Raw genomic sequence first — 21,301 nt, forward strand, 5'->3', positions numbered from 1 at the left:
GGGATAGAGATGATGAGCTTTGGAGGTTCCCTCCAACCTCCAGGATCCCATGATCCTGTGAAGAAGCTTGCCTGGTAGAGAATGAATGAAAAGTGTGAGACTGATTTACTTTCAACCCATATATATATATATATATAAAGTATTTCAATGTCCCTGAATGATCCAGAAATATTGTGGTATGTATTAAAAAACCCAACAATCCAAAACCAGACTATCTATTAAGACCCCATTCTTCGATGCATTCCAGAGTTTTTTTGACATTTATTATTGCAATCCTATGAGAACTTGTATTTGGCAGAGTCTTTCCATATATATTAAATCCAGCCTCCCAAGTATCCACCATGTGTTTTTAAAGTACCATTAAATCACTACTTAAAACTGACTGGAAATTAAAAAATAAAATTATTGTTCTCCTGTTTTCCTCTATATACTATATCAAAGGCCCCATTACTTCTTCGTTAATATGTGTATGGTATTTATATAGCAGTATTATACTAATTAAACAAATAATGAACTATAATATATTTTTTCATAGTACCCCTCTGGGATATGAGAAATGCTTCTCACATAGCACTGCTGAGAAACTGAGGTAGAGAAAAGCATGGAGGCTTTCCAAAGAGAATCTCAGCAGAGCACAAATTGGAGCAAATTCCCTAAGCTTTCAAGCTTGTGTTAAATCACACAACTAACACCTTAAATAGAAGCTAGAGGAAATGTATTATGACATTTGGAAACGGGGCTCCCCTGGTACACCAGTCTTTCATAACTTTCAAAAAAGCAAAAGAAAAGCAAGTGCCTAAGACTAAAATGTGTCTCCAGAGGGAAGTAGAGCTATCACCTTGAGATGGAAGCTATCACCTTTTCCCCAGCATCTAGAAGATAGGAGAAGGCACAGACCTGCCAGGACACAGCTGTTTGTAAGGGAGATGAACTGATTGACTCTGGGAGTAGGTGAGGAACCTTTCTGCATGCTGGCCATGAAGCACAGGCTAGCTGAGGCTTCCACTTTCCTGGTGAGCTGGTGAAACGTGGTGGAGTTGAACGTGCAGCTCAGCTGGCCATCTGGAGCATGTCAGCTGACAGCTGCAGGACAAAGGGGAGCTGTCTTCTCCCCAGTAGCTCAAGGGCATCCACAGGGAGAAGTTAAAAAATTCTCTCTGCTGAAAACTTGGTGCCTGCCCTTCTTTCAACAAATCTGCAGCACAGTCGTGATTTAGTCTTCATTACAAGACATCAGTCTAAAAAAATCCTGCTGTATTTTAGAAACAAGCCTGTATGTTTTCCCCCAAACACTTCTAACAAAACCTCAATCTTACAGCACAGACCTACACAGGGCTTTTACCTTTTAAATACCACCTTTTGTTACACGTTGTGTAATGCTTCATTGGAGCCTACAGTTCTGCAGAACTGAGACCGGTAATTGGTAAAAACACTATAGTTCATGCACTATTTGAAGTATATCTCTTCTTCCTCTTTATCTCTGAAGTTCATGCGAGATTAAATTTTATACACAAGGCACGGGCTCAGGGCTCACTTCTGTCACTGCCCTCAAAGCTTTTTTGAGACTGGAATGTCTCCCTCAGGGTAAAAAGACTTGTTTCTGCCTCTACAAGAACAGCAGATAAGATGCTGTGCCTGTGGGCAGATTATTCTTCCCCTTTGTTAGAAGTTTGGCGCTTTTTTTTCTTTTTTTTTCCTTTTTTTTTTAATTGTTCATAACTATTATGACTCTGGGACCTGTAGTTTGCGGATAAATAAATAAACAAACAAAAACCTGCAAGTGCAGTAATTTAATTTATAGCTGCAGAAGGAGCTTGCCGGAGAGTAGAGAAGTAGGAAGCAGAGAAGAGCCTGTCTTTATTATCCAGAAACACTATCTGCAGACTGAAGGACTTTGGTGGAGTAAGAGAACACAAAAAAAACCAAACAACAAAACAACCCTCAACAAACCCTTTGGGCACAAGAAAAGATGGGCAGAGAGGTCGGTGACACCCGCGGCGAAAGCGGCCGCTCGTTTCTCCATCACACGCGTGCTCGGGCTACAGGCAGCGCCGGGCAGGCGCCACCACGCTGTGACCACGCGGGCTCACTCTCGGCTGCCCCCCAGGACAAGCGGGGTCCCCGCGGCCCGCCGAGCGCCCGGGGCGGCGGGCAGGGTGCGTTTCCAGCGGCGGGAAAGGCGCTTTTCCAGCGGCGGGAAAGGCGCTGCTCCGCCGGCCTGGCGGCTCCGGCCCCGCCAGCGCGCCCGCTTTACGGCACCGCCGTTCCGACCTCCCCGTCCGCGCTTTGCGGCTGCGTGGCGGTGGGTGGGGGGCGGGGAAGATGTCTGAGCGGGGAGAAGCCCCGGCGGCGGCGGCACCGGCGGGAGAGATGCCGGCGAAGAAGCAGAAGCTGAGCAGCGACGAGAACAGTAACCCCGGGGACCTGTCCGGAGACGAAAACGTGAGGCCGGGCGAGGGGGAGGCGGCACGGGTGGGGGGCTGGTGTGGCGGGAGCGCGCGCGCGCGCGCGGCGGGCGCGGGGCCTCGCGCCGGGGTGGGGGCGGGCGGGAGCGCGGAGGGGAGGAGGGGCCGCCCCCCCCCGGCCCCGCCGTGAGGGGACATCGCCCACCGGAACCCCCTCGGGTGTATCCCGGACCGGAGCGGGGATGAGGGGGGAGAGGGAGAAGGGGGTCTTAGCCCAGCCGTCTCGGCTCGGTGGCCGCCCCTCGGGAGAGAGGCCCCGGTGGGAGAGGCCGGAGAGGGTCTGGGGGAGCGACTCCCGCTTTGCCTCCACGTGGGTGAAGGTGGATTTGAGGCCCAAACTGGTGGGCTCTGTCTCCGACTCTGCTTCAAACCGTCAGACTACTTTCTAAAATTTTCCCTGCAAACCAGCAGCGTTTTCCATCTTTCTTGCAGTTTTGCATTGTGCGTCTTCACTGTGGCGTTTTAAAGTAACATGCAGCACAAGTTTATGTGTGCAGCCTTTTGGCTGAGAAGTAGGAGATGGTGCTCGGAAACTACTGTCAGCAGAAGGCAGCAGGAATGGGGTCTGTAATCTCTTAAGTTAGGTGAAATTCTAGTGTTCAGAGCAAAGGTAGTGTGATTGATGTAGAATGACTTCATACCTGAAAGGTAAACTTAACCTAAAATATTGAGCAGTCACTTAATGTAGTTGCTCGTGCGCAGAGGGGTTGTGTAGTTATTGTGTGTGTGTTTGGTAGTGTGTGGAAGTTCTTTTTCTGCACTTTTTTAGCAAGTGAGGGATCTGGACTACATCCTCCACAACCTTTGGAAGTGGTGTTTGTGAGGTGACAGGCAGGTTTGAGATGTTCCACACTGCATCTCTTTTTTTTTTAATAGCTCAGCAGTATTTGTGGGTCCAGGTGTAATTTGGTGATGTTCAGGCTTAGTTAGTTGTCAGTTGTAGGCTATCACTGAACATGGAATAGGTTGCCTCAACCCTGGAGATGTTTAAGGCCATGCTGGATGTATCTCTACACAGCTTGGTCTAGTGAAAAGTATCCCTGCCTGTGGCAGTGGATTGGACTAGATGATCTTTAAGGTCCCTTCCAATAGAAACCACTCTGATTATACAATTCTCTGATTCTCCATGGATTGCCTCAGTGGTGAAGGGATTCCTTTTTCAAGAGTTTGTTACTGGACTCCACTAGTCCTACAAGATGGGGGATTCTGTTTAAGAGTTGACATAATGGTGTTGATTTGGAGAAAGGGTGTGTTTTCTCCACAGGTGTCCAGTGTGCAGGTTTGTTGGTTATGTGGTAATTGCAGATACCTGGTATGGTTGCACCACACCAGCTGCCTGGTGTTCTCATGTTGGCATTTTCTGTCTAGTCCAGAGAAAACTTCAGTCTTGTCAAGTGTTAACATTCTAGCAAGTGCTCTTGGGAATTGAGAATTCGGCAAACTCTAAAGTTTTTTTAGGGGAATCTAAAGTTTTTTTAGGAGAGGAATGAGGAAAACTTTAAAATTGTTAATTTTGGTTATGAGTACTATTGGAGGGTTGGCTCTTTTAGGAGCCCAGTGAGAAGGGAATGACTCCAGATTTGGGCAGTACACTTATGGGCTTGTATGGTATCTTTCCTCCTTTTTGTTCTCTGAATGTCCTGTTTTTCAGAGTTGTTGGGCGAACAAAGAACTAGTATACCTCCTCAGGTTTCTGATAATACACACATGAAACTGGCACAAAGAAGAAATACTTGGAGGGAATTGGTGTATTAATGTTTGTAGTTGACCTCATTCCATTTTCCTAGTGGAGGTTCTAATGCAGCTTTGTGAATCTCCTACACTGACAGGCTGTTGTCTGCCTCTGTCTCCCTTAGTTCAGCTCTAGAAATTACCTGGCCTAGGATGAGTTGTTTTCCCCCCAGAAGTCTGATGGAAAGTGAATGGACTATCTTGCCAGAAAAAATGGGAAAAGTTTTTAACAAGCTGAACGTACTCATATGGAAGCACAGGGTTGGCAGGTACAATGCAGGTGAAGTGCTCTGTGAGGGGTGAATGTCCTTTTGACCAGTGCCCTGCAGTCAGACCACACAGGAAATTGTGCTTTCTGCTGATTGTCCAAAGCTGATTTAAAATCTCTCAGCAGCTGGACGGAGTGTTTTGTGTATCCCTTTTTTTTCCAATTTTCCCCATTCTTATCTTATGCTAATGGTTGGAGGGCCAGTTGGATTAGTTAGCTGATCAGAATTTAGCTTTTAGTGGAAACAAGTAAGTGTCTGTGGGAAAGAGCAGGAGGGAAGGAGGGACTTTGTCTTCTGATGTTGATGCTGACCTGCTGCAGAACCGTGTTGTGAGTGGTGCTGCTCAGGGTGTACAGAAGCCTCAGAATAGCTCAGTTCTTGGTAAGGTCAAGCCTCATGTTTTTACACAAACAACTGTTCTTCAGTACTTCAGAAGTACTCATTTCATCTGGATCAAAGATGTTTTCTAGGGAAAACAGCTGCTTTATCTCTAGACATTTTCTTAAGAGCAGCTACAGTATTCTGAAGAAGCATCACTAGATCACAGTTCATATCTCTCCCTCTTGGTTTAGTCCTCATGTGATTCATGTTCTGTTTCTAGAGAGGAATGCTGTTATGCTGGCATTAGATTTAAATACATGAATCTAAATAACACCAAGTCCTGGGAGATGTGTTCTTATGAATGACAAGAAAAAGTGAAAAGGCCAAGTCCTGCAAGATTAGTTGAATTTATACAGCAGTTATGATCTCTCTGTGACATTCTATATAATTTTGAATGTTTTCAGGATGATGCTGTTAGTATTGAAAGCGGTACTAACACCGAGCGCCCTGATACGCCAACAAACACTCCTAATGCACCAGGAAGAAAAAGCTGGGGGAAAGGAAAATGGAAGTCAAAGAAGTGCAAATATTCCTTCAAATGTGTAAATAGCCTAAAGGTAGGTATGTATGAGCTTCAGGGAATGCTGGGCATCACTTACTGGCAGCAATGTTAATGTTGGCTGTGAGACAGTGTAAAGCTAGATACTTTTAAATATCTCTAAGCAATTATGCTTCCTACTGATTTGAAGCAATTACCTTTCTTGCTTGGAATAGCCAAAGTTTTGAAGAGAAAGAATACTGAGAAATAGGAAACAGTAGATAATGCTGCAGTTAACCTTGGTTTTGTAGAGTTTGCAAAGTTTTGTATGATGCTATGACTATGTATTTCATTGACGCTGTAGATGCTAGAGAAATATAAGAAGTTGGATAAACAAATTGTACTAAAACAAAACCTGTGACAACTCCATGCAAAGCACAGAACCTGCTCAGAATTCTCTGTGTGTTGAAAAAAAAATCAGAACAAATCCACCCAACAGTCTTGGAGTAGCTTTTTCCTCATGCTTAACCAGCTCAGGTATTTTCTATCCTCTGGCAATATAACTGTGTAGTGCAATTTGGTTAATTTATTTTGAGTGTTTGGATCATGTGTTAGCACCTGATTCGGGCAGTATGTATCTTCCTGTGTAACACCTGATGGTTTTAAGAGATGTGGATTCATGGTCTTCCCTGTTCTGCTGTTTTAGCATTGTGTTTTTTTCTTTTGCACTGGTGACAGACTATGGTGGACTGAACGAGTTTTCTCATTCATTACTATTTTACTCTGTCAGGATGTTCTTCTTTTTCTCATTCCTCAGCCTCGTGTGGGATGTTTATGTGGCAAGATGTGAGTTATTGCAAACTCTGTGAGGATCTGTATAGCTCAGCAGTGGATATTTTCTGCAGAATTGCTCTAAAAATATGTTTTCATTCCCCCTATGCTTAACTGTGCAGCTGTGCTGATGTGGCTCTGTTTCTGAGTTTTGCCTTCAGGCGGTTGTAGTGAGACACTGGAGTACCTGAGTGGGAGGGGATAAAAGGTTTGGAGCATGGAAACTTTCTAAATGAGCTTTGCCACTGGAGAAATTACGATATGAAGTTACACTGACAAAAGTATCTGGGAAACAAATTGATCTTATTGTGTTCTTGCTGTATAAAAATTGCCTCCATGCCTTTGAGGGTGTGGGAGGAAGAGAAGTTGTTTCATTTCACCAAGGTAGGCAGCAGTTCCTGTGATGGGCGTGCATCGCCCCCGCGGATGGTGCTATTTGCAGCTTCAAGTCATACTTCAAACACAGACACTGGCCTTTGGACACCCAAACTTTTAACAAGTTCTGAGCTTTGTTACTCGTGCTTGTTTTCTGTCTGCAGACAAAAAGGGTTAGTACTTTCCAAGAGTCTTCTGGGAAAACAAAACATTCCCTCACCCCAATGTCAATCCAGACCCCACTTCAGGGTGATCCAAAAGACCGAGCTATGAAACTAAGCGATCCCTGACTTCCTTGGATTTGGAACAGGGCTGGGAGCAGATTCCTGTGCAAGTGGAATCAAGCTGTGAGGGAGTAAATGTAGCATTTCAATTAAGTGGGGTATTATTATTAGCTTTTTTCCCCTGTTTCTCTTTGGTTTGAAATGAATGGTAATAATAAGAGATGTGCGTGTTAAGACAAAGACCTAGGTAGCAGCCAAATTTGGTTTTTTACTTCATGGCTGAGGAAGCCTCTCTTCCTTTTCCTGTTCTTCCATACTAACTTTTCAGAGACTCTGGAGAAAACTCTAATGATTGGATATTATATGCGGGTTTAGAAAGACACTTCTGACTCTTTGAGTACCATGTCACATATCCCCCCTAGTTTATATGATTTTGAACTATGCTGTAAGATGCAGGTATTGAAGTTAATGAAGGATCAACATGATTTAAAGATCATAGAAATGAATATTCTTTAGGGGTGTATAAATTACATGTTTTATCCACTTTTGTACTTTTGGTTTTCCCATCTTCATTTGTTTTTTAGTTTTTTTCCTTGGGGAAATAAATATGGCCATTACTGTCTACTTTGAGTGGTAAACGGTTATGACTCAGCCTGAAGAACTCAGTGCTTGCTAAATATGTGTTTTAAACACTACTTTGGGAGTTATTTTGGGTGAAATTTAAGCATCAGGAAAACAAAAATAATGGAGAAAAAATGGAAAAACTTGGAAAATGTCAGGAAACAAAAAACTGCCTTTTTTCTTTATGGACTAGTAAGTTACTTGTAACATGTACTGAGAAATCTTTGCTTTCTGTGGACTGAATGGAAATAGGGTTTATAAATGAGCATATACAGCTAACACAGCTAGCACGGTTGCACATTCTCATATATATTTTGCTGATAGATCTTTCGGCAGAAAACCATGTATATTTTGCTTTGTGTGCTCCCTTTAAAGCAATGCAATTATTTTCCCTACCCTTTACTTCTGCTTAGGGTGTGTGCTTAAGTTGTAAGCAGCCTGGTGTTGTCTCAGCTTCTCCTTGCTTCCCCTGACCTGGGAACCAGTATGCAATGCCACACAGAATTCTAGCTTGTTGGTGTGTAATGGAAACTAAATGTCACTAAACCCACTGCCCACAATGGCTTACTTCCACTTCTGGGAACTGGAAATGCATGCGTGGGTTGTTGGTTCCCCACTGGCAGTGTGGGTGACATGGATTAAAAGGCATTCGTGCAGGTGATTATTTTTGCCATCGTAATGACTTCACTGCTTTCTGTCTAAAATCAGGTCTGATCTTACTTTTTGATTGAACCCAAATTGGTTTTGAATGAGTAAGGCTGGAAGTCACCATTGATTGTTTATTTATTTGCTTTTGTAGCAATAGGTCTGTTTTCTTCTCTGCCTTCTTTCTCTGGTGCATGAAGAACTTGGGTACCTTGGGTTTCGTGCCCTTTATTCATAGCAGGGACAAGATGGCATTTCACAATTTTACTTTTGGACGGGTATCTGGGTCACTTCTGTCTCTACAAACCAGTGTCAGATTTGTGTCACATACTTGGCATCTGAGCATAACCATCGTGTACAGCACCTAGAATACAATGTTTTGGAAAACCTTCATTGTTTAGCACTTGGGACAAGAATTAGAGCAGACAAGTATTTTCGAAATAGCTGTGTGCTGTGTCTGACCACCAGGGATGTTGGGAGTTTAAACAGGAGCTGAGCTTCTGCAGATACCCTGGTATATCTTCCTGCAAGAGCCTCTGACTGGCTGCTTCATCCATCAAACACCAGCAAAACTGCAACATGTACAGTCAGGCTCCTGGAGATTGTAACACTTGGTGTGAGAAATGTAGTGTGGGTGAAGTAAGTAGACTGAAGACATTTGTCTTGCAGAGTAATTTTTTCCAGGGAAATAGGTTTTCTTTGAAAAGCTTGCAAAATACTTTAGGTATGTACTCAAATATAAAAATATGGAAACAGTATAGCACTCTGTTATATATCTCTACTTATCACCTTAGTCTGGGTCCTACCTAGAAAATCAGAAATTTATTGCAGTGTGTGCTGGAAAAATATCCTATCTTAAGGATGAAAAACATACTGCTTTTCACTTTCCATATTTTGTTAAATTTATCAGAAACAGGGCATATAACAGAGAACAAGGTTGTTCCAGAAAAACAAATGCAAAACCTGCTAATATATCTCTGTAATAAAGCAGTGGGAGCCCATGCATTTTACCTGTATTATCGTCATGTGATATGTCAGAAGCACTCACTGTTCAGCAGCAGGAACTCCTTCAAGCAGAAATTTGAAACCAAGTTATTATTAGTGGAAAAACTTTATTAAGCATTTCAATTTGATCTCTCAGCCATTCTCTTCAAAAAGACTTAAATACATTCAAAATTTAAATAAAATTAATACATTTATTGCTATAAAGTAAAATTAATAAATATATTGCACACAAAAATCATGGCCATGTGTATTCAATATTATGGCTTATGGTTTTCCTCATATTTCATTTCTTTCAACTGTAATACTGTACAGATACTGAATACCAGCTTTTTCCTTCTGTCCTGGGGTTACTAAGAGCCCTGCTACTTTTCCCTTTCTTGATATCCTATATCCCTCATCTCATCAAGCCATTTGTGCTTTTGTGTTATGATGGGTAATACTTTGAGTTAAGCTTTGAACAATTCTTTTTCATCTGTATTGAGCTTTGAAAGTCATTACCTCTCTTAAGAATTGCAGGAGAGCCTTAATTTCTGAAAGATTTTCTGCTTTCTCTATCTTTTCTAGTTATTTTTGTTAATAAGAGATACTGCCTTTCTTAGTAAATAATGCTATTTATAATTTTTTCAGACTTCCTTTACTTTTCTGTGCTTAAGGACTGTTAGACTCCCTACTCACACCCCCTCCTTGAATTTATTCTTTGGTTTTGGATAGGCCGGAGCTGCCAGGGCTGGTACTTCTTGTGTTGTCTCTGAAGTGCTGCCATTTGAAGGCTGCTGAACAGCCATCATGAGACACTTCCTTCCTGCCTGCACTGTCCTAGACAGTCCCCTGTGGGGAGGCACTTTAATGAACATTATTCTTCTGAAAACATCCTGTCAGGACAGGCCAAAATACTGTTATCAATTATTAACAAGCACCACCATATTCATCACAATTCATAAACATACCTCCTTTTTTTTTCTCTCAAACTGATGTAAGTTGTATAAAAATAATACTTGGCATTTCTCTGGTAACTATTTGTAAAGGCGATCTGAAAACATTTTGTAGACATGAACTTTGTAGCAGTATTGTGACACACTGGAGAGTGTTCCTTGTGTCTGTGACGAAGTTACAAGACCTAACTGTAATATAATAGTTAAAGTGACTTTTTTCCGTCCTTATACCAATATAATTCTTCTCTCTCCTGGTAATTCTTCCCTGTGAAGTTGCAAATCCTTTTGTATAAATAATTATGATAGAAAGTGCGAATAGATATGACCTTTGATGCAGAGGTTGCCTTACTGAAAATTGTAAACCAAAATACCAGAGCTGCAAATACAACTTGGGAGTTCTGCCAGCTTCTAGGCATGACTGAGACAACAGTTCTTCCCATTTACTTTTTAAAAGGTTGGTGAAGAAAGAAAAGGGAGGGGTGTGTTAGTCAGAATATTCCTTTAACCTTCCTTTAAGACAGCCAAGTTAAAATTTGGTGTTACAAAACTATGACTGTTAATTGCTCACTGCCTAAAATTATACTGGCTGTGAACCCATTAGTTTGAGGAGGGCAACTTGTCATGAAACTGTTGAATTTCACAGCAATGATATGCCTGTGGGTTTTGCTGGGTTTTTTATCTCTAAACTTTACACATATAGGAGGACCATGGCCAGCCTCTGTTTGGAGTCCAGTTTAACTGGCACAGTAAAGAAGGCGATCCTCTTGTTTTTGCCACTGTGGGCAGCAACAGAGTGAGTAATCTGTTTTTCATCATACGCCCTTCTCTGTGGTTCTGCATGCATTCCTCTTTTCAAGCAATCCCTTTACCTGTGTTTGGTATAGACAAGCAATACTTAATATAAACAGATGTATTTCTAAGTTATGTAGCATCTGTTATCTGGGAGTGCTGCATCCTTTGGATTGTTCCATGAAGTCATGTTAGCTATTTGGTAATTAAGCTATGTAATAAAGAAAAAAGTCCTACAGTAATATGTATATGGGATAAGGAAAAAAGGTGCTTAAATGTGTCTTCTCAATAAAATTACTCTTCATAAATATTGTTATCTAAAAGTAATGTACTCATATATACAGGATGAGAACTGTCTGCAACAGTGGCTGGCTGATGCCAGCCAGCTCAGTAGCTAAATTCATGGCCTGTGTGAAGGGAATTTATAGACTTCCTCTGAACAATGTTTGATGTCATTTCAGTCTTGAAAATAACCCCTGAGAAGTGTGTTTTATGCAAGTGTTGTGAATAAGTAAGTGTTTCATTTCTAGGTTTGTTCTGCCTGGCAAGTCACCAGAAACACAAAGTTTAAGCAAAGTATCAATTACTCATTACAAGAGCAAGGCACATTAGCGATAACTGCAGTAATTAATTCCAGCAAGGGTTTATCTTATTAAGGCAATTCAAATAATAGGCTTCAATATCTGGGAAGGACAGCTGACAAGTCCTGGAATGGTGCTTTAATGAAACTGCTGTGGGCATTCTTTTATCAAACCATTTCCACCTGGTAAACAAATGGATGATGGATGAAATCTAAACCATAGAGGCACTCTACCTCTCCCCATCAGACAGTCAATAGATGGGTGCATGTGATTTCCTTTTGAAATGTCACAACTAAGCAGCAGTCTCTCCCACTTACTTATTTTTGGGTTTTTTCTCCAGGTTACTTTATATGAATGTCATTCCCAAGGAGAAATCCGTCTGTTGCAGTCTTATGTGGATGCTGATGTATCCTTTTAAGTTAAATACACACGTGTTTGCTTCTTCTCTACGAAAAATCAAGAGGCTTTGGAGGAAAAAACATGAAAATGTTTTGTTTGTGATTTAATACTTTGCTCATGTGCTGCATTCTTTATGTCAGGTCCAAGTCTTGCCTCTTTCCCACATCCTAGAATCCCTCCTATTGAAAAAATGTTAAAAATGCCTACTCAGGGACCAGACTGTATTAAAATATTTGAAAACTGATTCTCCATCAGTTTCATCTTCCCAACACTAATATTTGCTTAATGTTTTCCTGCTTTACAGTGTTTCCCTGTGAATTGGAACTGGGTTTAAAGCATAAGAATTGTGTTTCATGCCCTGAAGCATTAATAATTTGTGTTGATCATTTGCAATACACAAGTCATTAACTTGTGAACTTGGTCATGATTCACTATTCCAAATCAACTGTGATGCCATGAAAGAGAAGGTGTTCCTTTTATGTTATGTAACAGAAGTGAGGAAATCAACATCTGTAGAAAAGGTGATGTTGCTGGTATTTGCAGGTGTATAACTGAATGTGTGGTTTTTTTCTTATTGGATCCAGCAGAGACTCCTGGGCATTTAGATAAAATAGCTACAGGTTTGTTTAAAATAAAATGTTGTTAAAAAAAAAAAAAAGGAAAAAAAAATCTCCTGTTTGTTCTGTGATCCTTAACTTGAGGCATTGTAGGCAGATGAAAATTTCTATACCTGTGCATGGACATATGACAGCAATACAAGCCATCCTCTTCTGGCTGTAGCAGGATCCAGGGGTATTATTAGGATAATTAATCCCATTACAATGCAGTGCATAAAGGTGAGTGTTCAGAACTTTAAGATACAGCTTGTGTTTTAGTAAGGTATGACACTTTTTTCTTCTAAGTACATGTAAACATGAGGGTAACTTGGTCTTTGAATTCTATCCCAGCACTACGTGGGTCATGGAAATGCAATCAATGAACTGAAATTCCATCCAAGAGATCCAAATCTTCTTTTATCTGTAAGCAAAGGTGAGGAAAAACCTCTGTTGTTTTTTGTATAAATGAGGATACTTTGGATTGGAGTTTGGTCTTGAATATGGCCAAAAACCTTCATGAATTTTTTTTTTTTTAATGAAGGACACTTTACAAGTTCACTTTGAAAGTTGAGAGCAAATCATGCTTTTACACGGCTATATATTTTATACTTACTAAATCCATGGCCTAAAACCATAACTCCAGCTATGGTGCAAAGGGATTGTGACTAGTGCTGCATTTTAGGAAAGAAGAATCCCAAGCCTTGGGTTTGCTCTTTACTTTCTCACAATTGAATTGAAATTTTTTCAGTTGTTGAATCACGTGGCCATCTAGCGGGGACCTCTTAACATTGCAGACAGCATTCACCATCCTGTTCATGGGGAAAAACTTGGATTGTCTGTTGCTTAGGAACTTTAATTGGACTCTGTGTAAAAAGCATTTTAGTAAAGGAAGTTTCTGGTGTAGTGTCTTATGGGCTTGTCCAGAAAATTCTAACAGTCACAACTTCCTGATCTTGACTGTTCTGTTAAGTAAGGGAATGACCTGCCACAAGGAGCTAGCCTTCAGGAATTTTTGAGTTGGAAACATTCACTTAAGGGGACTTTTGACTTTAGTATATTTGAACTTACCGATGAAGCTACATGAGAACAGGAGTTGGGAAGCTCTCTGATGCTTGTAGTGGTCAGTTTGGTGCTGTGGGTCTGTAAACACCCAGTTTCTGTGTATTTTTTAAGTTCTCTTTGTAATAATGTTTTGACATCAGCCACAGTACTACAAGTCTTAATGTGCAATCTCTGGACCAGGTGCTATTGCTGAGAAGGCATGAGGCAGGAGAATATTTGGGCTGTTAGAACTGCTTGGCTGAGAGATTATTAAAAAGGGAGGAAAATATTTGGGACTGCATGGCCACCTGTTTCCCTTCTGGGATTTTGGGTGTTGCTGTAATTCAATGCAGTGTGCTTGTGGAATCCAACAGGGAAATACCCTGGAGGTTCCCATTTCCAAACAAGAGATACACTTGAGGTTCTTCATTAGAAATTGTTAAAACTTTCTTCAAATAAGTGGATTAGTCTGATTGACTTTAGAATACGTATTGTTTATGTAAACAGTTTTTCCCTTCCTTACTGACTGTGGTTCACCAAGAATAATGTTCTGAAAGTTAAAGAATGCAAAATCACAAGTTTTCTGAATGTTCATGCTAGAATGGCAAAAAGGAATTCTAGCATTTTTTGATACATAAAATTGTTCTTATGACTGACTAAAAGCATATTTGAGATCAGACTTTCCTTTACCTTTTGGATGATCTGAAGATCCAAGCATGTTAACTGTCCCTGGGGGAGGGGGTGGGCACACTTTTTCAATTACAGAATTACTTTTAACAGTAAGTTAGTTGTGATAGCAATTTCAGTTAATGCAGTTCTTTTGTTTCTAACAAAAAAAGAATTAAGTGCATTTTTGATGTTGACCTAAACACCTGTTACTCAAAGTGATTAAGCTGAAATATATTATTCAAATGTACATATAAAAAGCAGCATGTAATTCTATTTGTTCTTTATAGATCATGCATTGAGACTGTGGAACATCCAGACAGACACGCTGGTTGCAATATTTGGAGGAGTAGAAGGGCACAGGGATGAGGTGTTAAGTGCAGTAAGTGGAAGACTGTGGGGCAGTGATTTAGATTTACAAAGGGTAGTAAGCAACTTTCTATCCTTTTGTGCACTGTTTAGATACTATAGCTACTTAAAAATAACCACCAGGAAGTGCATAAATGCTGTTTAAAGGGGATAGACAGCTTTAAATGTCAGGTGGTTTGATTGATGTGGCCACCTCTTACAGACAGGATCTGTGTGTCTCACTAGCTGGTTTACTCAGGGAGGAGTCTAGAAATGAGCAAAATAGGGCTCAGTGGGTCTAGAAAGAGTAAAAACATTTAATGATGGTCCCACTTTTGAAGTTCTTGAGTTCTCATCAAGTCAAAGCAGCATAAGCAAATAAACCTGGAGAGACATGGTAGTGAAGGAAAGAAGTTGATTAAATTAAATTGTTTTTCAGTGGCTGTGAACAGACTACCCAGCAAACATCAACTAGAATAGTTAACTTTTAATGTGCTGTTCTTGAGAACTCTTTTCCATTTCTGTTGTCTGACCTGTTGTGAAAGGTGAGGGGTGCATCTGTAGGAAACCTGACACTGTATTATTCACCCATGTTGTAGCCCTGGAATTCTGCCAAAGTTGCTCCTAGGGAACTTATTGAAGGAGGAGAACTAGCTGTAGATTCACTGTCTGTCAGTGCTGTTGAATATGTCTCACTTTCTTGAGAGAGACTAAATATAATCATTAAGATGTTGTGCTGCTTTGCAGTGAGCTGGATTACATTCTTAGTGTTTTTCTATTTGAAATATTCAGTTTTATTACATGCTCTATGCATAAAATGCTGTTTTGCTGGAAATGATGGAATAAAATATGAGTTGATATAATGCAGCATAGATGGGAGTGCTCAATATTATTTTATATACATAGGATTACGATCTTCTTGGTGAAAAAATCATGTCCTGTGGGATGGATCACTCTCTAAAACTCTGGAGAATTAATTCCAAGAGAATGATTAATGCTATCAAAGAGTCTTATGAGTACAACCCAAATAAAACCAACAGGTATGTATTCTTCATCTCCTTGTCTGTCTTTACAACACATGAATACTCCTATTAACGGTCCAGGTTAATTCCTTTCCTTATTGGGAGTCTTTGAATAGTGACATGGATGTTGAATCTCACTACATTGTGTGTCTTATTGTTGTTTGCTTCACTGGAATTTTATTGAATTCTGATTCAAAGTCCTGAATTTTTTATTTTTAAATATCTCAATTCATTCTTATTTGCTAGACTAGAAAATGTCTAGAATTATTATCTTAAAGCTTGTATTTCATGCATTTCAAGATATCAGTATCTTTTCTTCATATCATCTCATCTCAAAATTTCTAGAAGGGAGTCAAATCTATGTAATTAAATGTGTCAAATCTTATATTGAGTAGTTAATTATTGTGTATTATTTTACTTTGGGGTGGGGAAAAAACTGTTTACATAGTAATAACTTTAATTTTCATCATTTTCTGGTTTGACCTCAGATATGAGTAAATTATCAAGTAAACATAGCAATTAGATACATGATAGATAAATCCTTCTTTATGAAGTTCTTCAACTTTTTGATCTTAACTTCCAGTTAAACCATTGAGAGAATTGAAGAGTCTAAAACACAGTGAACATGTTCAGCAATGAGACTAGCTGTGAAAATACTCTGGCTTTTTTTGGTAATGTTACCAAATATTAAATGATGCTTTTTAGCGTGCTTTTTTAAAATGATGATTTTTTTTTTAAGTGTGCATTTCTGTTTAACAATTTGGATGTTGCAGAAGCAGCATCAGGAAGATTGAGCTTTAATTGGTTCTTGAAGTATTTGGTGACAGGCATTGTATTCAGCATCTGAAGGAGTAGTTTTACTCAGCATTATCTCTGCACAGTCTTTTACATGGGAAACTTAGTTATTTCATTAGGAATGAGGATGAAAACAAGGATTGTTCCTATTAGTATTAAAAAGAAAAACAAGCTTCATACAAAATCTACTTTGTTATAAAACTGTTAAAAAGTTGGGCTTGTTCTTTTAACATTGAAATATGTTAAAACTGGTTATTAAAAATTACACTTGTGCTTCTGCATTTGTTTTTCTGAACCTCACTTGGCAATTTTCTCCATAGGCCTTTTGTTTCCCAGAAAATTCACTTTCCTGACTTTTCTACAAGAGACATACACAGAAACTATGTTGACTGTGTACGGTGGCTGGGAGACCTAATTCTTTCCAAGGTAATGCTGCATTTTTTAGCTACATTATTTTCAGCTACATTATTTGTATTACATTTATTTGTTGGTCCTGAGGATCCTAAACATTAGAAATTTTATTAGCATGTGGTTCTTAGGTTAAATTACTATCTTGTGTCAAATGATTTTGGGAAGTGTGCTGGGAATTTTGTCACCTGTCAGGATGTGTGGGTAAGCAGCTTATACTTAAAAAGCAAAATTCTTACTACAGCTGTACTCTGCTACAAGTAAAGGGTTTCTGGCTAGCCAGAATCTTCACGGACATATGATAAAGGAATCTCTAGCTACTATTTAGGGATCCTGCTAAAGAGTGAGATGAAGAGTAACCATAATGGAGTAACTTTGGTTTATGTGTTGTGTCCATTTGTAACATTGGCTTGCAGATAATAAAGCAGGCAGCCCAACTGCCTTGATGCCAGCAATTGGTGATTGCATCAACCTGTTAGTCAAAAGGACTGGGTAAACAATCCTCAAACCAATGTATGTTTAGGCTGCTTATGAAATTGTGTTTGAGCCGTCTGAGTGACTTCATCTGAAGTGGGTGAGGGAGGGCTCCTGCAGTCCCATTACCTGGCAAGCTGTGAGGGCATCAGTTTGCCCGTGGTAGACAGGGGTTATTATTGGTGCTGTGGCTGTGATCTAAGGGCAGAGGTGAGATTTTCAGTTCTGCTTTTCATAGAGTCATTGGGGAAGATGTGAGATGAAATGTTTGCTTCTAGTTGGACTGATTCTGCAGTATAAATTACAGGTGATTTTTCTTTTCATTGTTTCACTCCAGTCTTGTGAAAATGCCATTGTTTGCTGGAAGCCTGGCAAGATGGAAGATGATATAGATAAAATCAAGCCCAGTGAGTCAAATGTGACCATTCTTGGGAGATTTGACTATAGCCAGTGTGACATATGGTACATGAGATTTTCAATGGATTTCTGGCAAAAGGTATGTGTCTGACTTTGCTGTATTTGAAAATGTGTAGCTTTTAATTGATTACATGTTTATGGGTATAGAAAGGGTGTTGGTTCATGTGATGTTTGAGGAACAGAATGGTTTGCTGTAAGGGACTTTATATGAATCTGCAGGTGCTCCAGATTTTTCATTCTGGGTTCTGCCTGTGGGAAAAAATTCCACAAAAGAAATACAAATTTTCCACCAGAAATAAGTTTTCCTGATGTCTTCAGCCCCTGTCTGCAGAGATTGATAAAACGGAAGAAAGGAGGCAAATTCTACAGCCTTTCTCTCTCCTCCAACAAACTATTAAGTCATTCATGTTTAAATGTTCACACACAGTTTATCAGCCCTAGAACCTTTATAAATGTCTAACTTTATTCTTTGAGGGAGTATTTTAAAACCTCTTTATCCTCTGCTTTCTTTTTAAGATGCTTGCTCTGGGCAATCAGGTTGGCAAACTTTATGTTTGGGATTTAGAAATAGAGGATCCACATAAAGCCAAGTGAGTACTTTTTTTCGTTTTTGCTGAGACAGGGACCTAGGGTACTTTTCATTTTTCTTTCCTGATTATAGAGAAATTCTTTACAGTACTACTTATTTTCCAGTATAACTAGTAGGGAAATAAACACTGTGAGCCCCTGAAGGTTAATGTTTATTATATCTTACTGATTTATAATTGATATTATATTAATGTCAAGAGGTCCCAGTTGGACTGTGCTGGCTACCAGGCATAGATATAGTAAAAGACAATTTATTTCTCACAGAGTTTTTGCTAATTGGGTGGAAATTTTGCAAAGCCATTAGGAGAAGTTGTGCTAGGTGGGTGTTGCACATGACAAAGGTGAGATAGGTTACAGGACTGGAGTAAAAAAAGAGAGCGTAAAGGAGAGCTATGAGCACAGTGTGGAGAAAACACTAAGGCTTTCCACTTCCTCACCTGTGCTGCCAGGCAATTTCACAGCATGTCTCTTAGATACATATAGGTACATATGTATGTGTGTAAACATACAAATGCAAGAAAACCCTGAACACAAAAAAAGGCCCCAAACAAACCTACTCCCAAAAACCATTGTATATAAAATAGATATACACTGTATATATAAATACTTTATGCATTTCATTTTTATATACCCTATATAATATATTATACATATCTTGATATATTTATATATGTAATTCATGTAAATATGTATAAATGAATACATTAATGTATAAAATTCCTGGAAGTGCAGCAATCTTTAATCACATGATTCTGATTTTTCATTCCTAACCCTGTGAAATAACACTGATTATGCAGTCCTAAATAATGTAATTCAATAAGCTTTCAATCTTTGCTTCAATAAAAATTGAGTGGATGAGAAACAACTGTGGGTGAACCGGAAGCTGCTGTCCCAAGTCCTCATCTGGAATACAAAATACATCGTGAAGGCCATAATCCTGTTGCCTTCAATTCCTCCTAGGTCACATAAATAAGGGATTACTGAATAGTGCTCCATAGTATAGTAGGAAGATTTAAAATTGCAGCTGAATAATTTTCTTTTCTTTCTAGGTGTACAACTCTTACTCACCCCAAATGTGTTGCTGCCATCCGACAGACCAGTTTTAGCAGGGATAGCAGTATCCTTATAGCTGTGTGTGATGATGCCAGTATCTGGCGCTGGGACAGATTACGATAAAGTACTTTTTCTTAATTCATAGAAGAAAATATATTTTCAAATTATAATATAGTCTGTTAACATGCTAGTACAGTAGATGCATTTAGTGTAGACTTTCTCGAAGGTTCGGCAGGCTGGAGCTGGACTTAGTGATGTTTACATTCTGTGTATTGTTCTGCTTGAAATTGCTGCTTTTAATAAAAAGAAGTATTTTTGTAAAGTTTTCTGAATTGTCCATATTAATTATTTCCCACAAGAAGCTTTCAGTTATGGCCGAGGAAATTTCTTTGTTAGAGTTAACACATGAATGTATGTCAACTTGTTGGAAATTTGGTATATATATGCTTGCAGTTGTATTTTGTGCCTTTTGAAAACCTAATGAAACTTTTATTCAGGGACAACACAAAGGAAATGCTACTCTAAGAATATAATATAAACAACTGTTTAACAATTTCTAAAAATATTTTGAACTCATTCTTTAAGTTAGTTGCAGATTGAAATTGATTTAATTTTTAGTAATCTCAAACTGGAATTTGCTTCTCACCATATATGTTAATAACTAGGGGGGTAAAAAAATTACTGGCTTTGTTTTGTAGGTAACATTGTTCTGTTTGAATTCTGTCTAATTACTGCATTTGTCTAAAAAGTTAGTTTTTGGAAATATATTTTAATTGCCTCTATTGTCAATACTCCCAAATAATCTCCTCAATGGTTTTACTTGCCTTAGGAATAATGAATTCTAAAATCAATCATATTTCATATAGGATTAAAAAGTGTGTACAGTTAATAAAAAGGAAAGGGGGAAATAGATAAGATGGCAGAAATTACTAGCAGTGATAACCTGTGTTCAAAACACTTGTCTGTATCTTGTCAGCAAGTAGCTGAAGTGCTCATGTCTGTGTTAAGGAAGTGGCCCAGGACATTGCTCAGTAGCTGTGTGCACCTGAATGAGAAAGAAAGTAAATAACATTTATTGAGGCTGAACCATTTACATACTTTTTTCCCCCTTCCCTGTCCTTATTCTTCAACATACCATGTTACTTGAGAAGAATGTTTTGAGTTATTATGTAAATACAAGTACACCGTCATTGTCAGTATTATGGTGCCTTTCTGATCAGTAGATTAAGTATTCCTGTCTGCTGCTGACTTCTTAAGTGCATATCTGACTTTTTATCTTTCAGGATATTGCTTTTTTCGGTTTGTTACAGTTTGGGAAGCTTGTAAATGCTTTGGTTAGATAAACTACCTGTTCACTTGGAAGTAATGTGACTAAAATAGTTTTCATTTGTGTCCTTGGGAACCTGGGAAAAATGAAGCCCAGAACAACTGACTGACAAGCAGTTTACAAATTTTAGTCTGTAATATATGATTGCTTTTCTTTTTCCTCTTTTAAATCCTTGATCTTACTACTGGGGAAGTGCAGTAGTACCACAGGTCTGTCCAAAACTAGTGTTTAATTGAGCTGGATTTTGGACCTTGTTTTTCTTGCACAAGCCAAATGGCCAGTATGGTCTTTCTTGTGCCCATGAGTGTCATGTCAAGAGGACATGGTCAGGAAGCCAAGAGTAAAACCAGAGTTGGGCAGAAGCATTTAGAAGCCTGAATAGCGGAAGGAGGAAACTGAAATTCCTGCAAAATTGAACACAGATCAGCTGAGGGAGACAGGTGAGACTGGAGCTTGGGGAAAATGTTTAACTTCCTGCATTTACAGCACTGCTGGCGTAGTATGAGCTGGTGTTTACCCAACAGCAGTGGTCCATAGACCTCATAGATCATTCTGTGGAAAGTATGAGGGGTTGGCAGAATCTGAAAAATTATGGGGCTGGGGTGTGGTTGGGAGAGCGCTCCAGAAAGGCAGTGGGAGTGCTCAGGCTTCCTGCAGCCTCAAGGAAAGAGCTTTGATTGAATTCGCTATACTAGGAACACTTGGGTGGGAGGCTCCTGCCACTTAGCCTTTGCAAATGCTTTACTGAAGTATGGCATTAGACTGTCTCCTGTGTTTTCCCATGGCAGGGGTTGAGAGTGAAATGGGATAGAAAAGCAGTAGGGATTTCTCAGCCATGGG

General features: G+C 39.5%; 1 protein-coding gene across 1 annotated transcript; it reads left to right on the forward strand.

The window, feature by feature from the left end:
* The first annotated feature begins 2,252 nt into the window (after nt 1–2,252).
* On the forward strand, nt 2,253–19,355 carry EED (embryonic ectoderm development). Its single transcript, XM_084226271.1, has 12 exons — nt 2,253–2,442; nt 5,251–5,403; nt 10,658–10,750; nt 11,668–11,733; nt 12,437–12,562; nt 12,674–12,755; nt 14,320–14,411; nt 15,284–15,417; nt 16,515–16,620; nt 17,414–17,572; nt 18,010–18,083; nt 19,131–19,355. The coding sequence occupies exons 1-12, from the start codon at nt 2,323–2,325 to the stop codon at nt 19,255–19,257; spliced, it is 1,332 nt and encodes a 443-aa protein (XP_084082397.1). The 5' UTR covers nt 2,253–2,322; the 3' UTR covers nt 19,258–19,355.
* The last annotated feature ends 1,946 nt before the right edge of the window (nt 19,356–21,301 follow it).

Source organism: Fringilla coelebs (assembly GCF_963513975.1).
Source record: "Fringilla coelebs genome assembly, chromosome: 2".
NCBI classification, from domain to species: Eukaryota; Metazoa; Chordata; class Aves; order Passeriformes; family Fringillidae; genus Fringilla; species Fringilla coelebs.